The 15,670-nt window shown below is 49.6% G+C and overlaps 4 protein-coding genes across 4 annotated transcripts; 2 read left to right on the top strand and 2 right to left on the bottom strand.

Moving 5' to 3' along the window:
* Positions 1-704: 704 nt before the first annotated feature.
* Positions 705-3,829, bottom strand: FPRO_01287 (related to RNA14-component of pre-mRNA 3`-end processing factor CF I; the record flags this gene model as incomplete). Its single annotated transcript, XM_031233150.1, has 4 exons — positions 705-1,618; positions 1,669-2,677; positions 2,727-3,158; positions 3,209-3,829. 4 exons carry the CDS (start codon positions 3,827-3,829, stop codon positions 705-707), a joined length of 2,976 nt encoding a protein of 991 aa, XP_031075186.1.
* Positions 3,830-5,130: 1,301 nt separating this feature from the next.
* Positions 5,131-6,141, top strand: FPRO_01286 (putative ASF1-anti-silencing protein; the record flags this gene model as incomplete). The annotated part of the gene is made up of 4 exons (XM_031233161.1): positions 5,131-5,239; positions 5,297-5,336; positions 5,394-5,702; positions 5,757-6,141. The coding sequence occupies 4 exons, from the start codon at positions 5,131-5,133 to the stop codon at positions 6,139-6,141; spliced, it is 843 nt and encodes a 280-aa protein (XP_031075187.1).
* Positions 6,142-7,589: 1,448 nt separating this feature from the next.
* FPRO_01285 (uncharacterized protein) lies at positions 7,590-10,048 on the top strand (the record flags this gene model as incomplete). The annotated part of the gene is made up of 4 exons (XM_031233172.1): positions 7,590-8,416; positions 8,466-9,150; positions 9,200-9,655; positions 9,704-10,048. 4 exons carry the CDS (start codon positions 7,590-7,592, stop codon positions 10,046-10,048), a joined length of 2,313 nt encoding a protein of 770 aa, XP_031075188.1.
* A 1,227-nt stretch (positions 10,049-11,275) lies between these two features.
* On the bottom strand, positions 11,276-12,184 carry FPRO_01284 (uncharacterized protein; the record flags this gene model as incomplete). Its single annotated transcript, XM_031233183.1, has 1 exon — positions 11,276-12,184. One exon carries the CDS (start codon positions 12,182-12,184, stop codon positions 11,276-11,278), a length of 909 nt encoding a protein of 302 aa, XP_031075189.1.
* Positions 12,185-15,670: the final 3,486 nt, after the last annotated feature.

A 15,670-nucleotide genomic window follows, 5' to 3' on the forward strand; every position in this document is an offset into this window, starting at 1 on the left:
GGATACATCAATGCCAAATGTTAAATAGCAACGTAATTGGCCATTTCTGACTTCATGTAAGCTTAATAAGAATTTATAAGAACGTGTTTTTGGGTAAATATGGTTGAGTGTCAGTTGAGTGTTTGATGGTCTAACGATTTGCTCAAAGCCACTACCCAACTGGTTGGATTGAACAATGTATTCATTGCCAAACAATAAAATACTGTGGCGGTAGTGTTCATAAACATGCGGGCTGTGGAAAACAGAATTAGAGACACCGTATTTGGTATATGGGTAAATGCAGCTCAATATGTAGCAATCCGTTGTGGCATCAATTCTCAGTTTGCAGCCGTAGCTCCGTGGCCAAAAACTCAACAAACGATATAATCAATTATCACAAAGCACAAGCACAAGCACAAAGCACATACATATTTCGGGACTCGAGTCAATTATGAAAAGCTATTGAAGTTGTTTGATATCAATTGAGTAGGCAGATAATCATGCTACATCTCATCCTCTCAACAAACGAAATATCAATGACAACCGCCACTTCTGATTTCTGATCCCCCCAAACGCCATACCATGCATAACGCGCGAGGCAAAGACAATACCAGCACGGCCCTCAACGTCATCCAAAATCCCCTTTTCACCGGTATTATTAGATCAGGTTGTTTACTGCCCAAGATCCCTTATCATCGATCATTGGCATCCTTTCGAGTGATTTCTCACTGAAATCTATATCCTCCAAACTGACCTGGTGCTGGTGCGCCGTAGCCACCAGGTACTTGCGGCCACATAGGTAGTTGGCCGCTCGGGTCAGGAGGAGGATATGGGTTGGCTTGGAAGGTATTTCCACTCTCCGGCCGCAGCGGCGAGTTCCTATACCCGCCAGCTGCAGATGCCACTCTTCCATATGGGCTCAGCGGCCTGCTGCCGAACTCGCCTGAAGGTTGTCTAGTGTGGGAGGGATTACCAAAGCGTGCCTGGCCACCGCCTGTTGCCTTTAACGTGGCGGCGTCAGGAAGATGGACGTCCCGGAGAATAGAGACCATGGCCGTGGGGTTAACGCGTTGTGCGTCAAAGCTTTGAGAAGGGGGGAGGATGTTAAGAAGGAAGGTGATATCTCTGTGTAACGCTGATGCTTGGTTCCGGCGCTGCTGGTCAAGGCGGCGGCCCGCTGCACCCTTGAGAGGCGACACTCCTCTAGCGAGTCGTTTGGGGGGGTTAAGCTCATCATCGTCTACAGCAAGAGGCCGTTTTGGGGAAGCAGTTGCCCGAATATACTGAGGACGGGGACTCTGTTCTTGTCGCGCTGGCATGGGGCTGTTTCGCAGTGAGATAGGCTGCTCGACCATAGTAGGCATGACTTGTTTTGGCCTCATTTGCACTGCCTTCGAAATTATGATAGGGGCAGCAACTGGGTCAAACTTGTCGGATGAAAACCTGGCAACAAAAGACTTCAGCTTGGGGTCCTCAGGGAAGAGTTCTGCCATTCGGTCCTCCAGCTTGGAGATTTGCGATAGTTCGCCATACTGCGATTCGTACTTGTGGAAATACGCATACAGCGGCTTTGCCTTTGCGAGAGTCTCTGGTTTGGAAACCAGTCGGGTGACACAAGTCTCGAATACGGCTCGTGCATCTATAAGTGGTTAGTTTCAATCGTTGCCTCTTTGGGTATTCCAAACCTACTAGTCGTGTCATCCTTGGAATGAAGATACTTCAAGTATTCTATCATGAACATCTCATCGTTGGGGAACAGACGAGCGCCTCTTTCGAAGATCTTGGCGCCTACAGGATCCTTGTAGACAACAGACTCAAGAAGAGCAACCGCTACGTAGACATCGCTTGTAAGTCGTCCCTTCTGGCGTGCATCAGTGAAGACTTTGCGCAAACCACCTTCTGACTGGTTGCCTTTGCCTTGAATGCGGCGCATGGCCCTCGCGAGAGCAATCCAGACATAGGAAATCGTACGGGACAGAAGTTGTGTTTCAGCAGCGTATCCCCTCTGGATGGCAAGAATGCGTTCTTCCATAGGCGAACGCTTAGGCTTGCTGTCTTCCTCGTCGTCGTCATCATTGCGTTCGATGGAAGCTTGAACCAGATCTTGTGCAGCGGCTTGTCTCAATGTGGACACCTCCAACTTCTCACGCTCTTTGACTTTGTCGCCCATTTCGTACAATGTTTCGAGAACATCATCGTAGGGCTTTCGGACAGCCTGGGCAAACTCGGCCTTGTCGACCTCTTTGCCAGGATAGTTGACTTCAATGTGGTCTGCGTGTTTCAAGGCAAGCAAAACACTTTCGCGGTTTGCTCGAATGCCTTCAAGTAGCAATTCTGTGCCCAACTCTTTGTCGTTTTCCCGGATGTCGTTTTGGTAACACCACTCTGCCGCGTCAACCCAGATCTCAGGCCAGAAACGGAGTGCCATCAACGCTTGCTTGTAGACGTAGAGTACCCGTTGGTTGTATGTTTTGGGCTCATCAGTTTTCAAGACAAGGGGATCTTCTTTCTCCCAAGCGATCCACTTCTTCCACAGTTCGACCTGGTCTCTGAACTCCTGGTCCCCATCAAAACCTGGAGCTGGCGGTAACCGAGGAAGATTAGTGCGTCTGAGGTGCCGAGTGATGTTGTCCAAAGCAATATTGGCACTCTTGGCCGACATATAGCCTGGCGAGCGCTCTTGGATGAACTTGCGTCCCTAGTAATGTTAGCTTTTATGCTGTTGTAGGCCAAGGAGTAAAGCATACAGTCATCTTATTCAGTCCCATCTCGAACTGGTCATACTCCTTCCAGAGATTGTTGACGGTCAACATGGGCACGGAAATAGCGCGTTGATACACCTTGCGCAATTGATCCATCTTTTGCTGGTCCTGCCAACCTGTACCCCCAATCTGGCCGGGACCGTTTTTGACGAACTGGACATAATCTTGCCAGATATTGCCAGAATCTCTATCCACACCAATGTTGTCGATGACAAACTCATAGGACTGGGTAATAGTTCGGCGAGCTTGACCCGAAGGATCATTGTTGAGATCGTTACGACGGCGAATATAGTTGAGATAGACTGTCCACAGCTTGACGTTGGGTACAGTCATCAGACATCTTCCAAAAAGCTGTTCGGCATCGACAAAGTTGTCGAGACCGAGCTCCATCTCGATCCATTCGACCCAGACATCAGCCTGGTAGATGTTGTCAATACATATCACTGGAAGGAATGAGGTTCACTCACAGCTTGTGGAAATATTTCGAGAAAACGATTATAGGTGCTTCGGGCCTGATCAAGTCGGCTTGAGCGTCTATGGTCGGCGATCAAGTTAAGCCAAGCATCCATATCCCCACGAGGGTCCTCTTTAACACGAGCCTCAAGGAGAGCAACAGGGTCGAGACCAGCCAAAGCTGGAGTCACATTGGAAGGGACAGCAGGAGGAACAGGTGTATGGGTTAGAGCTGGCTGGGCAGGTTTATCAGATGCAGTGGAACGGCCAGGATGAGGGAGCGAGGGTACTTCTTCCGATTGAGGAGCAGTATTGGAAGGCTGGTCAGCTTCGTCTTCACGCTCATCCTCGTCATCGGATGCTTCCACAATAAAGCCCCCCGACATCTTGGGCTTGGAGGGTTGACGTTGAGCAGTGGCCGCGGATTGTTCAGTAACCGGCGCAGGTGTACCGATAGTGACTGACTCTGGATCATATTCTCCCCCATCATCTTCTGTACCATTATCTGCTGTATCAGCGTCACCAGAAGCAAGAGAGTCTTGAGCGTAGTTATCAACTTGTTCCTCGCTATGCTGAACTTGAAAACCCGGCGCGCTAGTATCCTCTCCTCCCCATGAAGCACCCTCGGAAGCCATCCTGCGATTTTAAGAAACAGGTCGTGCTGCCAAGTCTCGATCAAGAAGCAAGCGATTTCGAAAGACGCGTCGGCGAAAACCTATGAAACCAGAAGATAATGTCCAAGTCGCAAATGGCGATCGGGAGGTGAGAATTGAGAATACGCAAGCGATCGCTACTCTATAGAGTCACGGGTTTCTCGATTGAAGGGGTGCGATAGGCCCGGTCGAAGACGATTCAATCGTTGATGATACGAGACGAACGGGTAGTAGATTCTGTCGCGAACAAGGCAAGCTTCCGGGAGCTGCGCCAGCTGGCTCCGGATGATATATGTCTGAATTCAGCGCTTAAAGAGAAAACCAAAGACAGCGATACAAAGACAGGTGTGCAATCGATCCGGGTTGGCGAAATGGTCGTGCGTCGAGCTGCGCGTGGATGGTTTTGGTCGAGCGCCTCAAAGTCTGATAGCTCCAACAAAGAACAGTAATCTCGAACAAAGCAGTTGCGGCAGAACCCAGGTTGGGCCTAGAATGTCTAAGGCGGTGAGCGAACTTGGTATCCAAGAGCCGCACTTTAGTGGGTCACTAGAGAGATGGATGGACAGGCTTTTTAATTTCAAAGAAATGCACAACTACACAGTAAGTAAGATTGATGAGAATGGATAGCACTATGTATGTGACAGATCGCCCTGTCCGTATAAACCCAGGCTCTCTAGAAGATTTACGACAATAGGACCACCTACCCAAAAGAAGAGATATCATTCGATGACAGCCCCGTTGGACTTTGGACAATGCATGCAATCAAACAATAGGTAGGTACCTAGGTTAGTAGGTATCCACTCCCGTAGGACGTTGTCAAGGTCACATGACTTGGATGAGTTCCTGATTCCAGGAGGTCGCGTCCACAGCGCAACCTCTCTACGCGGGTGTGACCGCTAACGCGTCCCACTGTCGCTCCTCACATTTTGGACTTGACGCCCAGGGCAAGTCATCTCCCATCGCAACCAGAAATCGATCCGCTCTTGTTTTCTTTTACCCATGCTCGCATACTGCTATTCAGACTAGTACGGCGCTTTTCATCAAACAACAACTACTACTACCACTACGCACCCACTTTCTATTCCTCTCTTCTTCTCTCTTCTCTTGCGTCTTGCATCTCACATCGCGCTTCTCCCCACATCAACCTTCACACATCGTAAAGAACCAGACACTCGTGCTCTCGATCTTTTTCACCCTTCCCTTGTAAAACCTCGATTTTTGCCACTGCAGTGTGCTCCTGATTACGACCTACCCAGTTCATACATCCCCCATCCTCATCAAAAATGTCTGTCGTTTCGCTTTTGGGCGTTAATGTCCTGAACAACCCAGCCAAGTTCACCGACAAGTACGAGTTTGAGATCACTTTCGAATGCCTCGAGCCTCTAGAGAAGGGTTCGTGCAACTTTGGACTGTTGCAGGATAAGGAATCACAGCTCTAACATGGAACAGATCTCGAGTGGAAGCTCACTTACGTTGGATCCGCTACCAGGTATGGACCAGCTTGATTGAGGCCCCTCCTCACACCGCTTCTTCTAACACTTCTCAGTGACCAGTACGACCAAGAACTCGACTCCCTTCTCGTCGGTCCCATCCCCGTTGGTGTCAACAAATTCATTTTCGAGGCCGATGCTCCCAAAACCGCACGAATTCCCGATGCAGAGATTCTCGGTGTTACCGTCATTCTCCTGACCTGCGCCTACGATGGACGTGAGTTCATTCGCGTCGGTTACTACGTCAACAACGAATATGACTCGGAGGAGCTCAACGCTGAGCCTCCAGCTAAGCCCATTATTGAGCGTGTGAAGCGCAATGTATTGGCTGAGAAGCCCCGAGTGACTCGATTTGCCATCAAGTGGTAAGTCAAAAAAGAATTGCAAGCGATAATGTATTCAAGCTAACAGGACTCCAGGGATTCCGAGGCATCTGCTCCCGCTGAGTACCCTCCTGAGCAACCCGAGGCTGATCTTGTCGCCGACGGCGACGAATACGGTGCTGAAGAGGCCGAGGAGGAGGAAGCCGCTGAAGCTGACGAGGCTGAGGCTAGCTCCAAGGCCAAGGCCAGCAACGGAGAGGATTCAGAGATGGCTGGTGTGGAGAACGAAGGAGAGAATGCTCAGGATGAGGAGGAGCTGTCCGATGACGGCAGTGTCGATATCGAGGGCGAGAGTGAGGAGGAGCTCGAGGAGGAGGAGGAAGGAGAGGGCGAGGCTGAGGCCGATGGTGATGCCATGGAGGTTGACAGTGCTGAGAAGCCTGCCGCATCAGCCGCCAAGCCCGTGAGTGTCGCTTCCTAAGCACTCCAATTAAGGATATTTGCGTGTGATTTGGTTGCGATGCGACCGAAGCATTGGACAATGAATGCTACTAAGAGGTCTTAATACGCTGGCTGGAACTTGTTTGTTTTATAGAGTTATGAAGACATGAAAGGGAATGATATCAGGCGGGCGGGTTGGGTATAGAGCTAAGGTAGGTAGTCGAGAAGACACATTAGGCCATCGCTTGGACATGTAGGAGTATGAACTAAACCCTATTATTGCAAGGCATGCAGCTGCCAGTTCCATGTATCTCAGCCAGTATAGTGAGGCTCAAATAAACAGTGCAGTAGTAGAAATCAGTGCATGCATTGTAGTAGTTGTCGACTGGTCAATGGCACATGGCAAACGTAATTGTATTTGCTCAACACCATTTTGATCAGCGATAATCTAAGGTTCTGACGATGAATTTCGGCACGTGGATGCTGTGAAACTCTAACCCCCGCGATATGGTACACCCTCTCAGTCATCCGCTTTCAGAGTCGCCCGGTTTGTGAGGGGAGATGGCTGCATGACGTACAATGTTGGAGACAGATATTGAACTACAGGTAATTTTGTAGAGTAAGCAGATGCCTTATATCCAATTCCGCAACGCCGCCATCATGGCGTTCCGTTGACAACCGCTAGAGGCCGTCTTCAAGCGAACGTCAAATTGAGTTGGTGACCGACGGAACGCCTTTTTTTAGTACAGCCTCGTTATCAGAGTCCTACGGGACTCATTCTCCATTCCCCGGCTGGTCTCTCACTCCATTTGAAATCAAGATTCGGGTTTCAGCAAGGACTTGGGTCAGTGAGGCTTGCCAGCTCTTGACAGCCCTTTCATGAACATAAGCAAACCTGACGAGATGAGAAGTTACCCATTGATGTACAATGGATGCTCATGAGAATCATAGTATTGAGCTTCAGCTCAAAGGCACACTGAGAAGAATATCGCCCATAACCAAGTTGTGATGTATTCAGGCTACTAGCTAGCTACCTTACTGGGTTACCCTTCAGAGAAGGTTGAAAGCTGTATCCGTCCGTACCTTGTCTCAGATGCCAGTGACTTGGGATGCGTGACATGTGGACGAACACTTGTTGGTCCTCGGAGTCAACGTTAGTGCCCGCGTCACTTGGCGCACTAAGACCTTGACATAGCTTATCTTGCCTGCTTCACTCAGGGATCTTCGTTTGCCCTACCTTTTCCTCTCACAACCATCCATCCTTTTGCTTATTCAACCTTTACCATGGATGTTGACCGAGCAGGACTCAGCCGCAGCATTCATCGGGGTCCGCCGATGACTTGAAATCAGGCTCGAGTCTGAAGGAATAGAAATACCCCTCGGCCTTCCTCCTCCATCTCCATCTTCTTTCTTGACAGAGACTTTCTATAGTGCTAGAATATCATGTGAATATTTCCATTGTCAAACCCAGTGCCGTGAAACTCATCAATGACCACAAACACTTCCTCTCAGGCTCTAGATGATCTTGTCAGAGCAACCGACAACTTTCGCGAACAATATCTACACGCTCTAAGAACCCTTCAAGATGGCCTCGTGGCTCGTAGACGAGACACAGCAGAGAGCCATGCTCGCAGCAGCATCTCCATGCCTGAGCCCTACACGCCACCCTTGAGAGCTTCAACTGGCCCAACATTTGCAACAGAGGGCTCTTTGTCTCCTATTTTTCGGCGAGGGCGGGCCGCGACTCTTGAGAGCACAAGAGAAAGACCATCTTTGTCTGCTGAGCCTCAGCACTTTACGGGTTCGCCAAGTGGCAGTCATGGCGCTGTCTTTACGCAGGACGAAGATGTTTCCTTCATTCCTCTCCCTCTCCTGGATAACACTACAGCTACTACCACAACGCGAGAGGTTGAGGACTATCCTCATAACATTGTCAGGGGTCATCTCAACCAGGCAGACTGGGCCGATGGTCAACTCCTCCAGCATCTGAAAACCGAAGATTTCACCCCCGAGGTGGCACCCTTCCTAGACGACATCATGAAACGGCGTTCCGAGATTGATATATCTGTGCCCTTCCGTGAATTTGCGGCGTATGAGAGAGAACAGTATAGTCAGTCCACATTCGAAGTGTACGAGGTTGGCCATAGCTGTAAACTCACCAAACTCAGCGCTGACGGAGATGGAGATGGGCAGTCAGATGTTAAGTACACGGGTGAAGGCCCCTACGAGATTCCGGCTGATAATGTCGATGCTCCCACGGTTTGGGAAACAATCAGGGTTGTCAACCAAAGTGGCACATCCACAGGCCGAATTACGTACGTCTTCCATTATACAACACTTGCCGGGCTGGGCTAACGTTTGCAGCATCGTCCAAGAGCCTACGCCTCTTGTCCTCGCAGCACTTCACTGGACCATGTCTTCACACTTTGATATGAATGAGCTGCTCACTCATCTACTCTCTGACGAGCCCAACCGTGGCCGTACTCATGCATTCATGACTAGAGCTTACGAGAGGTCTCCCTCCCAAGCAGCTTCTCCTTCGCCCATCGTTGCTCCATCACCGCCAGTCCCGCTCACTGCCAGGCCGTCAGTATCACCAAGCCCTCCTACACCTAACGTTCGTCAGAAGTCTTTCTTCTTTGTGTTCAAGTACTACACGGTTGTCAGTCACCCTCTCGAGCCAGCTCCTTGGCAGCGTTTCGATAAAAGACCTTCAGAAAGTCGTCTCGGAGATCATATTGATATCGCTGAATGCGGCTCTGTATTGGCTCTATCACTCGGCGGTGACTCTCACAAAGCTCCCCCTATGCGCTCGAGAAGAGAGCGTGCTCGAGAAGGGATTCTATTCGATACATTTGGTCCATGGCAGTTACTTGTTATCCAGAGTTTTCCTGATAATTCTCATACTGTCCGTGGCCCGGAGTTTCAGGAGAAGAAATATGTCAATGGACCATATGCGTTTCTGGACCTACTAATCTCTGAGTATCGTGATGCAACAAAGCGAAATCTGATCCTCCATGAGCGAGTTACCAAGCTCATCACTCCCCCGGTACGTTCACTAGACCCCTATATCTCAACGCCATGCTGATCATCTCCAGACTGAGTTCATGTTTGACCCTAAACTCAGAGACAAGCTGTTATTTGAGGACAAGCACTTCACCTACATCCGAAGGTATTTCTGGGCGTACAACACCCTTGCCGTTGTGAACACAGGTATCAAGTCAATGATTGCGGCATATATCGACACATTTACCGACAGCTTCTGGGCCGGCACCCACCCGATTCTATGGCCACATCACGCAGCTGATTCGCCTGATGGGATTGCCTATAGTAAGCACATGGCTAAGCTGCGCTGTGAGCTTGACAAAGTTGTCCAAGAGCTTACAGAGGTTCTCAAACGCAACGAACGAACCCGTAAGGAGATCGAGAACTTGCGAGATCAGCTCTTCAGTGGAAGCTCCATCAAGGAAAGTCGGAGAGCTATTGAACAGGGCGATAACATCAAAGTCCTCACAATGATCAGCATGATCTTCTTACCGCTTACTTTTGTCACGGTAAGTTAGCAAGGTTTTCTATTTCAGGCCTTCACTAACAACAACCAGTCTGTCTTCGGCATGACGGTCTTCACCGTCCCCGCTACCGACTGGCGTTTTCCTCTGACGATGATCCTCGTCTGTGTCCCCTTCATGCTTCTCGTGACCTTCCTCCAGACACGCTCATTCGGTGTCCTACTGCGCAAACTTGGTGCCATTGGCAGCGCACCTGTTCGTCTCCTATCCCAAGCTCGCAGCCGCTCTCGAGAGATCGCAGACGTCCCTGATAATATCTCAATCGCAGCGGCCAGGGTGAGACGAGGTAATGGCACATTGCTCGAGAGGATAGCAGCAAGACTTTGGAGTAAGAGGTCGGCACAGAAGGTCGAGAGGGATGATTTCGGAGGTGTTTAGTCAAGACTATGGTCCTCATGGCGATGTAATCGGTTTCACATTTGTATAACGTTCACGGCTTCAAGGCGTTCTCGCTTTCTCACAGGACAACGATGTTCAAGTATCATTTTGCCTTGTTACGATTACGATTTATGGTTACGAATTATGAGATACGATGGGCAAGAGATAAAGGCATTTAGGCATCTATTATCGTATATCTAGACTGAAGTTATCAGATTAACCCCGTTCCATTTTCGATACTGAGTTTCGAATGTATGCTTCTCTGCTGAACAAGCCCAGTTGTTTCAGCCTCGTGCTCTGAGAACTGATACGGGTTTATGCGAGCTTTTCCAGTGACGTAGACAGCATTGTGAAATTGTGAATGATGGTCAAACATATTGGGAGAGGACATTGTCATGACAGCAACTTTGGCACATAAGTCATCAAATTTAAAACAAACATTTACAAGCTTTAATCCTTAAACACAATTCTCCTATACTTCGGATCCAACGCCGGACCATCATCGATGACTCTAAACCTATACACCCCTTTGAGAACCTCATCCAATGGCGAGGAGTTGACCAAGCCACTTGATAAGTGAGTAAGTAACACAGTATCTCGTCCATCTGAGTTCCCTTTACGTCCTCTTTCTTTTTTCTTTTCTCAATCCGATTTTCCCGTTCGTCGTCTATTCTCACTTGCATGAGATGATCAATTCTGAACCGTGAGCGCAGTGGCAGTATGGCTATTGTTCGGTAGCCAGACCGACGTATGTCAGGGACCAGTTGCATGTTGGCGTATGCAACAGGACGATAGGAAGTGGGACAGCAGACGCAGGAGAAAAGATAGAACGATATAATGAAACGGGGTATCCATCGTAACGAATCGTCCATCCATTCTGTCCATCCGTTATCCCCAAGGTCATACCCGTCCAAAATCGGAATGATCTGCTGTTGCCAGTGAAGTGCTGTATTAAAATGAAACCCGTCAAGAAAAGACGCCGTGCCGGACTGTGGTTGAACGGTATAAGCCGCCGCAACACGTAAACAAAGGTGCCAATATCAACTCGCCAATAACTGTAGACACCTCATCCGATCAAAAAGAAATACTCGCTCTGTTTGGGACCATTCAGGCCCTTATAGGCAGCGTGGCGATCAAAAGAAGAAACAATCGTGCTTTCGTGACGTCGTAAACCGCTGGTAGGCTGAAAAAGTAGAAAGAAGGTGATAGGGGTGTTTATTTGCAATATCAACCCTCATCTTCATCTTCATCCCCTGGGCTGGCTGTGTCCGTCTTAGCTTTCTTGTGTGAGGTGGCCGAGCCGGCTTCAGACTTGCGCTTTGTTCCCATAGTGCCAGAGCTTTCCCCAGCAGAATTATCTTTGCCATCGACACTCTTTTCACCTTCGCGGTCCATTGCTGCCACCTCCTCGGCAGTGAGGAAACGTCCACCAGGGCCGCGAGGTCTACGCATAGCATGATTGTGGCGTGACTCGTGCAGATATGGCTTGCGTCCTTTAGACGTCAGTCGGAGCTGTTCCTCAAGTTTCTGTCGAGCAACACGACGCTTGAGGATACGATGGAATTGCTTAGCGTTCACATAAAGTGGCGACTCCTCCGCACCACTCGCGGCTGGCATCTCCGGGGATTGCGGGTGTTGCATCTGGGGAGCGGGCATCTGAGATGGGGCAACGCCTGGTCGAGCACCGGCATGGCTCATCATGGGCGCCGTCGCAACGCCGGGACTCGTAACCTGGCTCATTCGACGGCCGGGTATTTGGGGCATGCTGTTCATTCGAGGCGATTGTCGTCCGTCCTTTTTGGCATTGGCACCCATGCGGGGTGAACTTTGAGGAATATTGGGATCTGAGGACATATAGCCATAGTTCGTGCCAGAAGCAGCGGCGGTTGCTGCCATCGCGGCCGCCTGTATGCCGGGCATCGCATAGTGCATGCCCTGTTGTGCCACTCCGTATTGTGGTCCGTACATGTTGTGTCCTTGTGGTTGAGTTTGTTGCTGTTGAGAAGCGATGACAGGTGAGGATTGTACCGTGTGCTGGGGAATGGTATTCGTTGGTGAAGCGATGTTATTAGCAGTAGCAGAGTTCGCGTAACCGGGATGTGTATTTTGGCCTTGTTGGTATTGACTGTAGTCCATTCTCCACTAAGAATCCAGTCTGATCACTAAGTGTCGAGGAAATACGTCCTCGTCGCGTTACTATTCGTTGACCGCGTGTAAGATCAATAAGGAATTGTTCAGTACTTGACGCGTTATCGAGTGGCGTTGCAACAAGAGCTTTGCAAGAGAACAGAGAGCGAATAGACGTGATTGTAAGAACTGATCGTCAACTATGCGATGATGGAAACTGATCTTCGTTTGGGAGCAGTCGGGCTCGAGTGCTGGAAATCCTCTCTAATACGAAGAGACTCTGGAATGAGGCGCACTAAGGCAATTGGGTACGCGTGGGTGAGCTGGCAGGCCGAAACGAGCTGGTGTGCTGCTGTGGCTCAATGTTGCCTAGAGTGGCTGATGAAACTATTTACACAGCCACGCGAATGAATATCGTCGAATCTAGGGGCTGGAGTAAAGTAATAGACAAGCAGCGGTGGCAGAGACGGTGCTGTCTGGTCAGTTGCTCGTTGTAAGAGATCTGTCCAACCATAGGCGTTAGCTGAGGTGTATATATGCTAAACTAGGATAAAGGAGACGGTAGAAAAACGGGGGCGGGAAGGGTAAAGGGTGCTGATGGGCTTTGTAAAGCCACTCTTGATGCGTTGGCAGCTCAGCGTCTCATGCATGACGGAATATGCGATGGACGGGCCCACATCTCCCACTCGGCCAGCCCACTAGCTTTTGGCCAGAGCAGTAGGTACTGTAAGATGATTGACGCTCGCGGCCTCAAAGCAGAAGACTTCCTTCGTTGGGCAGATTTGAATGCTTGGGGTAGAGCATGCGGCTCTTCATTCTGGCGTTCTGCATGGCCACTGATGTCACTAGCAGTCTTGAGTGCAAGATCAAGATACTTCAACAAGACTGACGCCCGTTCGTCGTGCCGCATGACAACATGAAGAGGACTTCCAGGCTGCCTTGTCAAGAAACGCCGTTTGAACTTCCAAAGGCTTAGGCTTCAATCTTTCTGGCGGCCATGATCCAGTCGCTCCCGAGATTCTGGTAGCTGCGGTCCTGCGCCTCGCAACAGGGTCCCAAAGCGGGGTATTGGCTGGCCATAGGAATGATAAAAGCTCGAGTGGGCGGGCGTGCATATCAAAGCTTGTTAAGTCAAAGGGTACTGATACAGGCTAGGGCATCCATCTTTTTCAACTTCATCATTTGTGTGACCGAGTAGACACTGGACTACTTCGATCGATAGATGAAATAGTGATCATGTGGTGGAGTGAGTGGGAGAGTTTCGCCAAAGTGGCACATCTCGCTTTGGTATAAGCGAAGCTGGGATCGCAGGAAACAACCCGTCAACGTGGTGAACCAAGGTCCAGAGTGTAACGACAAACAGTGAACAAGGCATCATAAAACAGAAGATACACGTGATACATACGTTAAGGGTGGTCCCGATTAAATGAGGTGTCGGTGCGGCGACAGGCTATTAGTGTTGTCAGTCTAAGTTGCGGTGCAAGTTTGCCAACTTCGTCTCTAGCTTTGGTGTTAGTGGTCACCAAAGGATAGAGAAATCCTCGTTGCACTACACACCACAGGCAACAGCATGAAATGCGCGTTGAAACCAACACTTGATGGAGGAAGCGCGTATTGAGAGTGAAATGGCAGTAACAAGGCCGCGTTGACACGATCTGATCACCGTGACACGACGCGCTCACGTTGCTTAACGATGTGGTAAAGCAGAGAACGAATGCATTGATAAAATACACGAGAAGGATACCCAAGACTGGGAAAATGTTTGGACAATTGTGATAGAAGTTGAGGTTCTACGTACCTTTTGTTACGGATATGATGCACACGCGAGCGTATGTGCACGGTTTGATGGAATACTGAGCGCGCTCAAGGCTTACTCGTACAACCTCGATTCCGAAGCCAGATGACAAGAGTCAAATCCGGGGTAAAATCGAGATCCGCAGACAAGAATTGTCAGGTGACAGGTATTGCGACCAATGGAAATGGCCACTATGATGCTGTTGACGATGATAGGCCTCGAAGTCGTGAAGATGAAAAGGCGAAGCGAAGTGCAAAAGGGTGCTGATTTGCTGATGGACCGAGGTGGGTTAAATTGAATTGGAGTGGGTGGGTTGTCTCGGGCGAGTGAAGGCTCGTCTTGTCGCGCGGCAAGTTATGGTCTTGCGCTTAGACGGGAATTTGGCAGACAAAACAGGGATTAAAGGGGAGACAAGGCAGTGCAAAGACAAGACTATCCGAGTTCGGCAGGAAAATTCTTGTCAGAGAATCAGGGTTGTTGACTTTCTCCGATGCAAGTCGGACGCGTCTTGGACAATCCTAGAGGATAATCGCGTGTATGGGGGTCTTCAGGTGAAATCACAGCGCTAGCTTGTCGAGGTTCGCCCAAGGGGAATGAATTCGTTTCTGAGAACGAGGCTGTGATGAGGAAAACAAAGGAAGCAAATTGGTTTCGGGAGAATCAATGTCTTGATACCTGGCCAGATAAAGAGTGAAAGGTTGGTAAAGTCGTACGTGGTGATCGCACAATGATGAGGCTTTTGAGGAAGAGTATTGAGCCCTGGTCCTGACCTTGGCCTTGAGCTGAAAAATTGCCTGGGGGCTGGAGAGCAACAAGCTGGGCTTTTTTTTATTTGCCGAATGAGCAATAGAAACCAGCTATCCGTAGTAATAACACTGAAGTGCAGTCCTGGATAACAGAACAGTTCAGTTATTAGTCGGTCTTAGCTGATAGGGCTGAAGCCGGTAGCAATAGTCTGCCGTGTTATGTGTTGCCCTTTGGGGTGATAAGGCGGGCGCTGAGCGAATAGCAGAACTTGACTGGGCTTGCGAGCACAGAGCGTTTACTGGGCTGTCTGTGGTTCGCGGGCGGGAGCGATTGCTGGTCTTGCGCGCGTGTGTGATCCAATCAAGGGAAGAAATGCTTGTGAATTGTGAATGGCCAGAGAATAAAGGTAGCGACACAGGTCAATCAAATCAAATGTTTCGAGAGGCCTTGGACGATTCTGATTGCTCGTTGAGTGGACGAGAACAGGAGGATTGATTGGCCGTGAAGAAGGAGAGGACGAGGGAAAATGCGACGAGATGATTTGAGGGGCGGGATCCAGTCTGTTTTTACGACTTCCTTTGACTGGATGAATCAGCTCCGAATGTGGGTCTCCAGCCGCGTCAGGTTTTGATTGGGAGACAGACCGTGACGCAAGGAGCGCACCTTCCTCTCTTTTTTAAACCCTGGTGAGGTGTCTGTGTTTGTATGGGGTTCCACATAGGTGGGGGTGTCTATTTTGCCATTGTGGTGGCTGGGCTGTTAGGGTGTGAATCCAAATACAAGCCTTGACTTTCGAGATATTTATCCGCACGTTCTATGTACGATGTACCTACATTTGTCTCGTCTCGTTCAGTCCATTGGGGAGCATTTACAAATAGGGAAAGTCAAGGAAGACGTAATTTTACTGAAGCTTTCATGGGACTCGTCGAGATCAGTCGATATGATGACAGCTG

Source organism: Fusarium proliferatum (assembly GCF_900067095.1).
Source record: "Fusarium proliferatum ET1 genome assembly, contig: FPRO_scaffold001, whole genome shotgun sequence".
Taxonomy (NCBI): domain Eukaryota; kingdom Fungi; phylum Ascomycota; class Sordariomycetes; order Hypocreales; family Nectriaceae; genus Fusarium; species Fusarium proliferatum.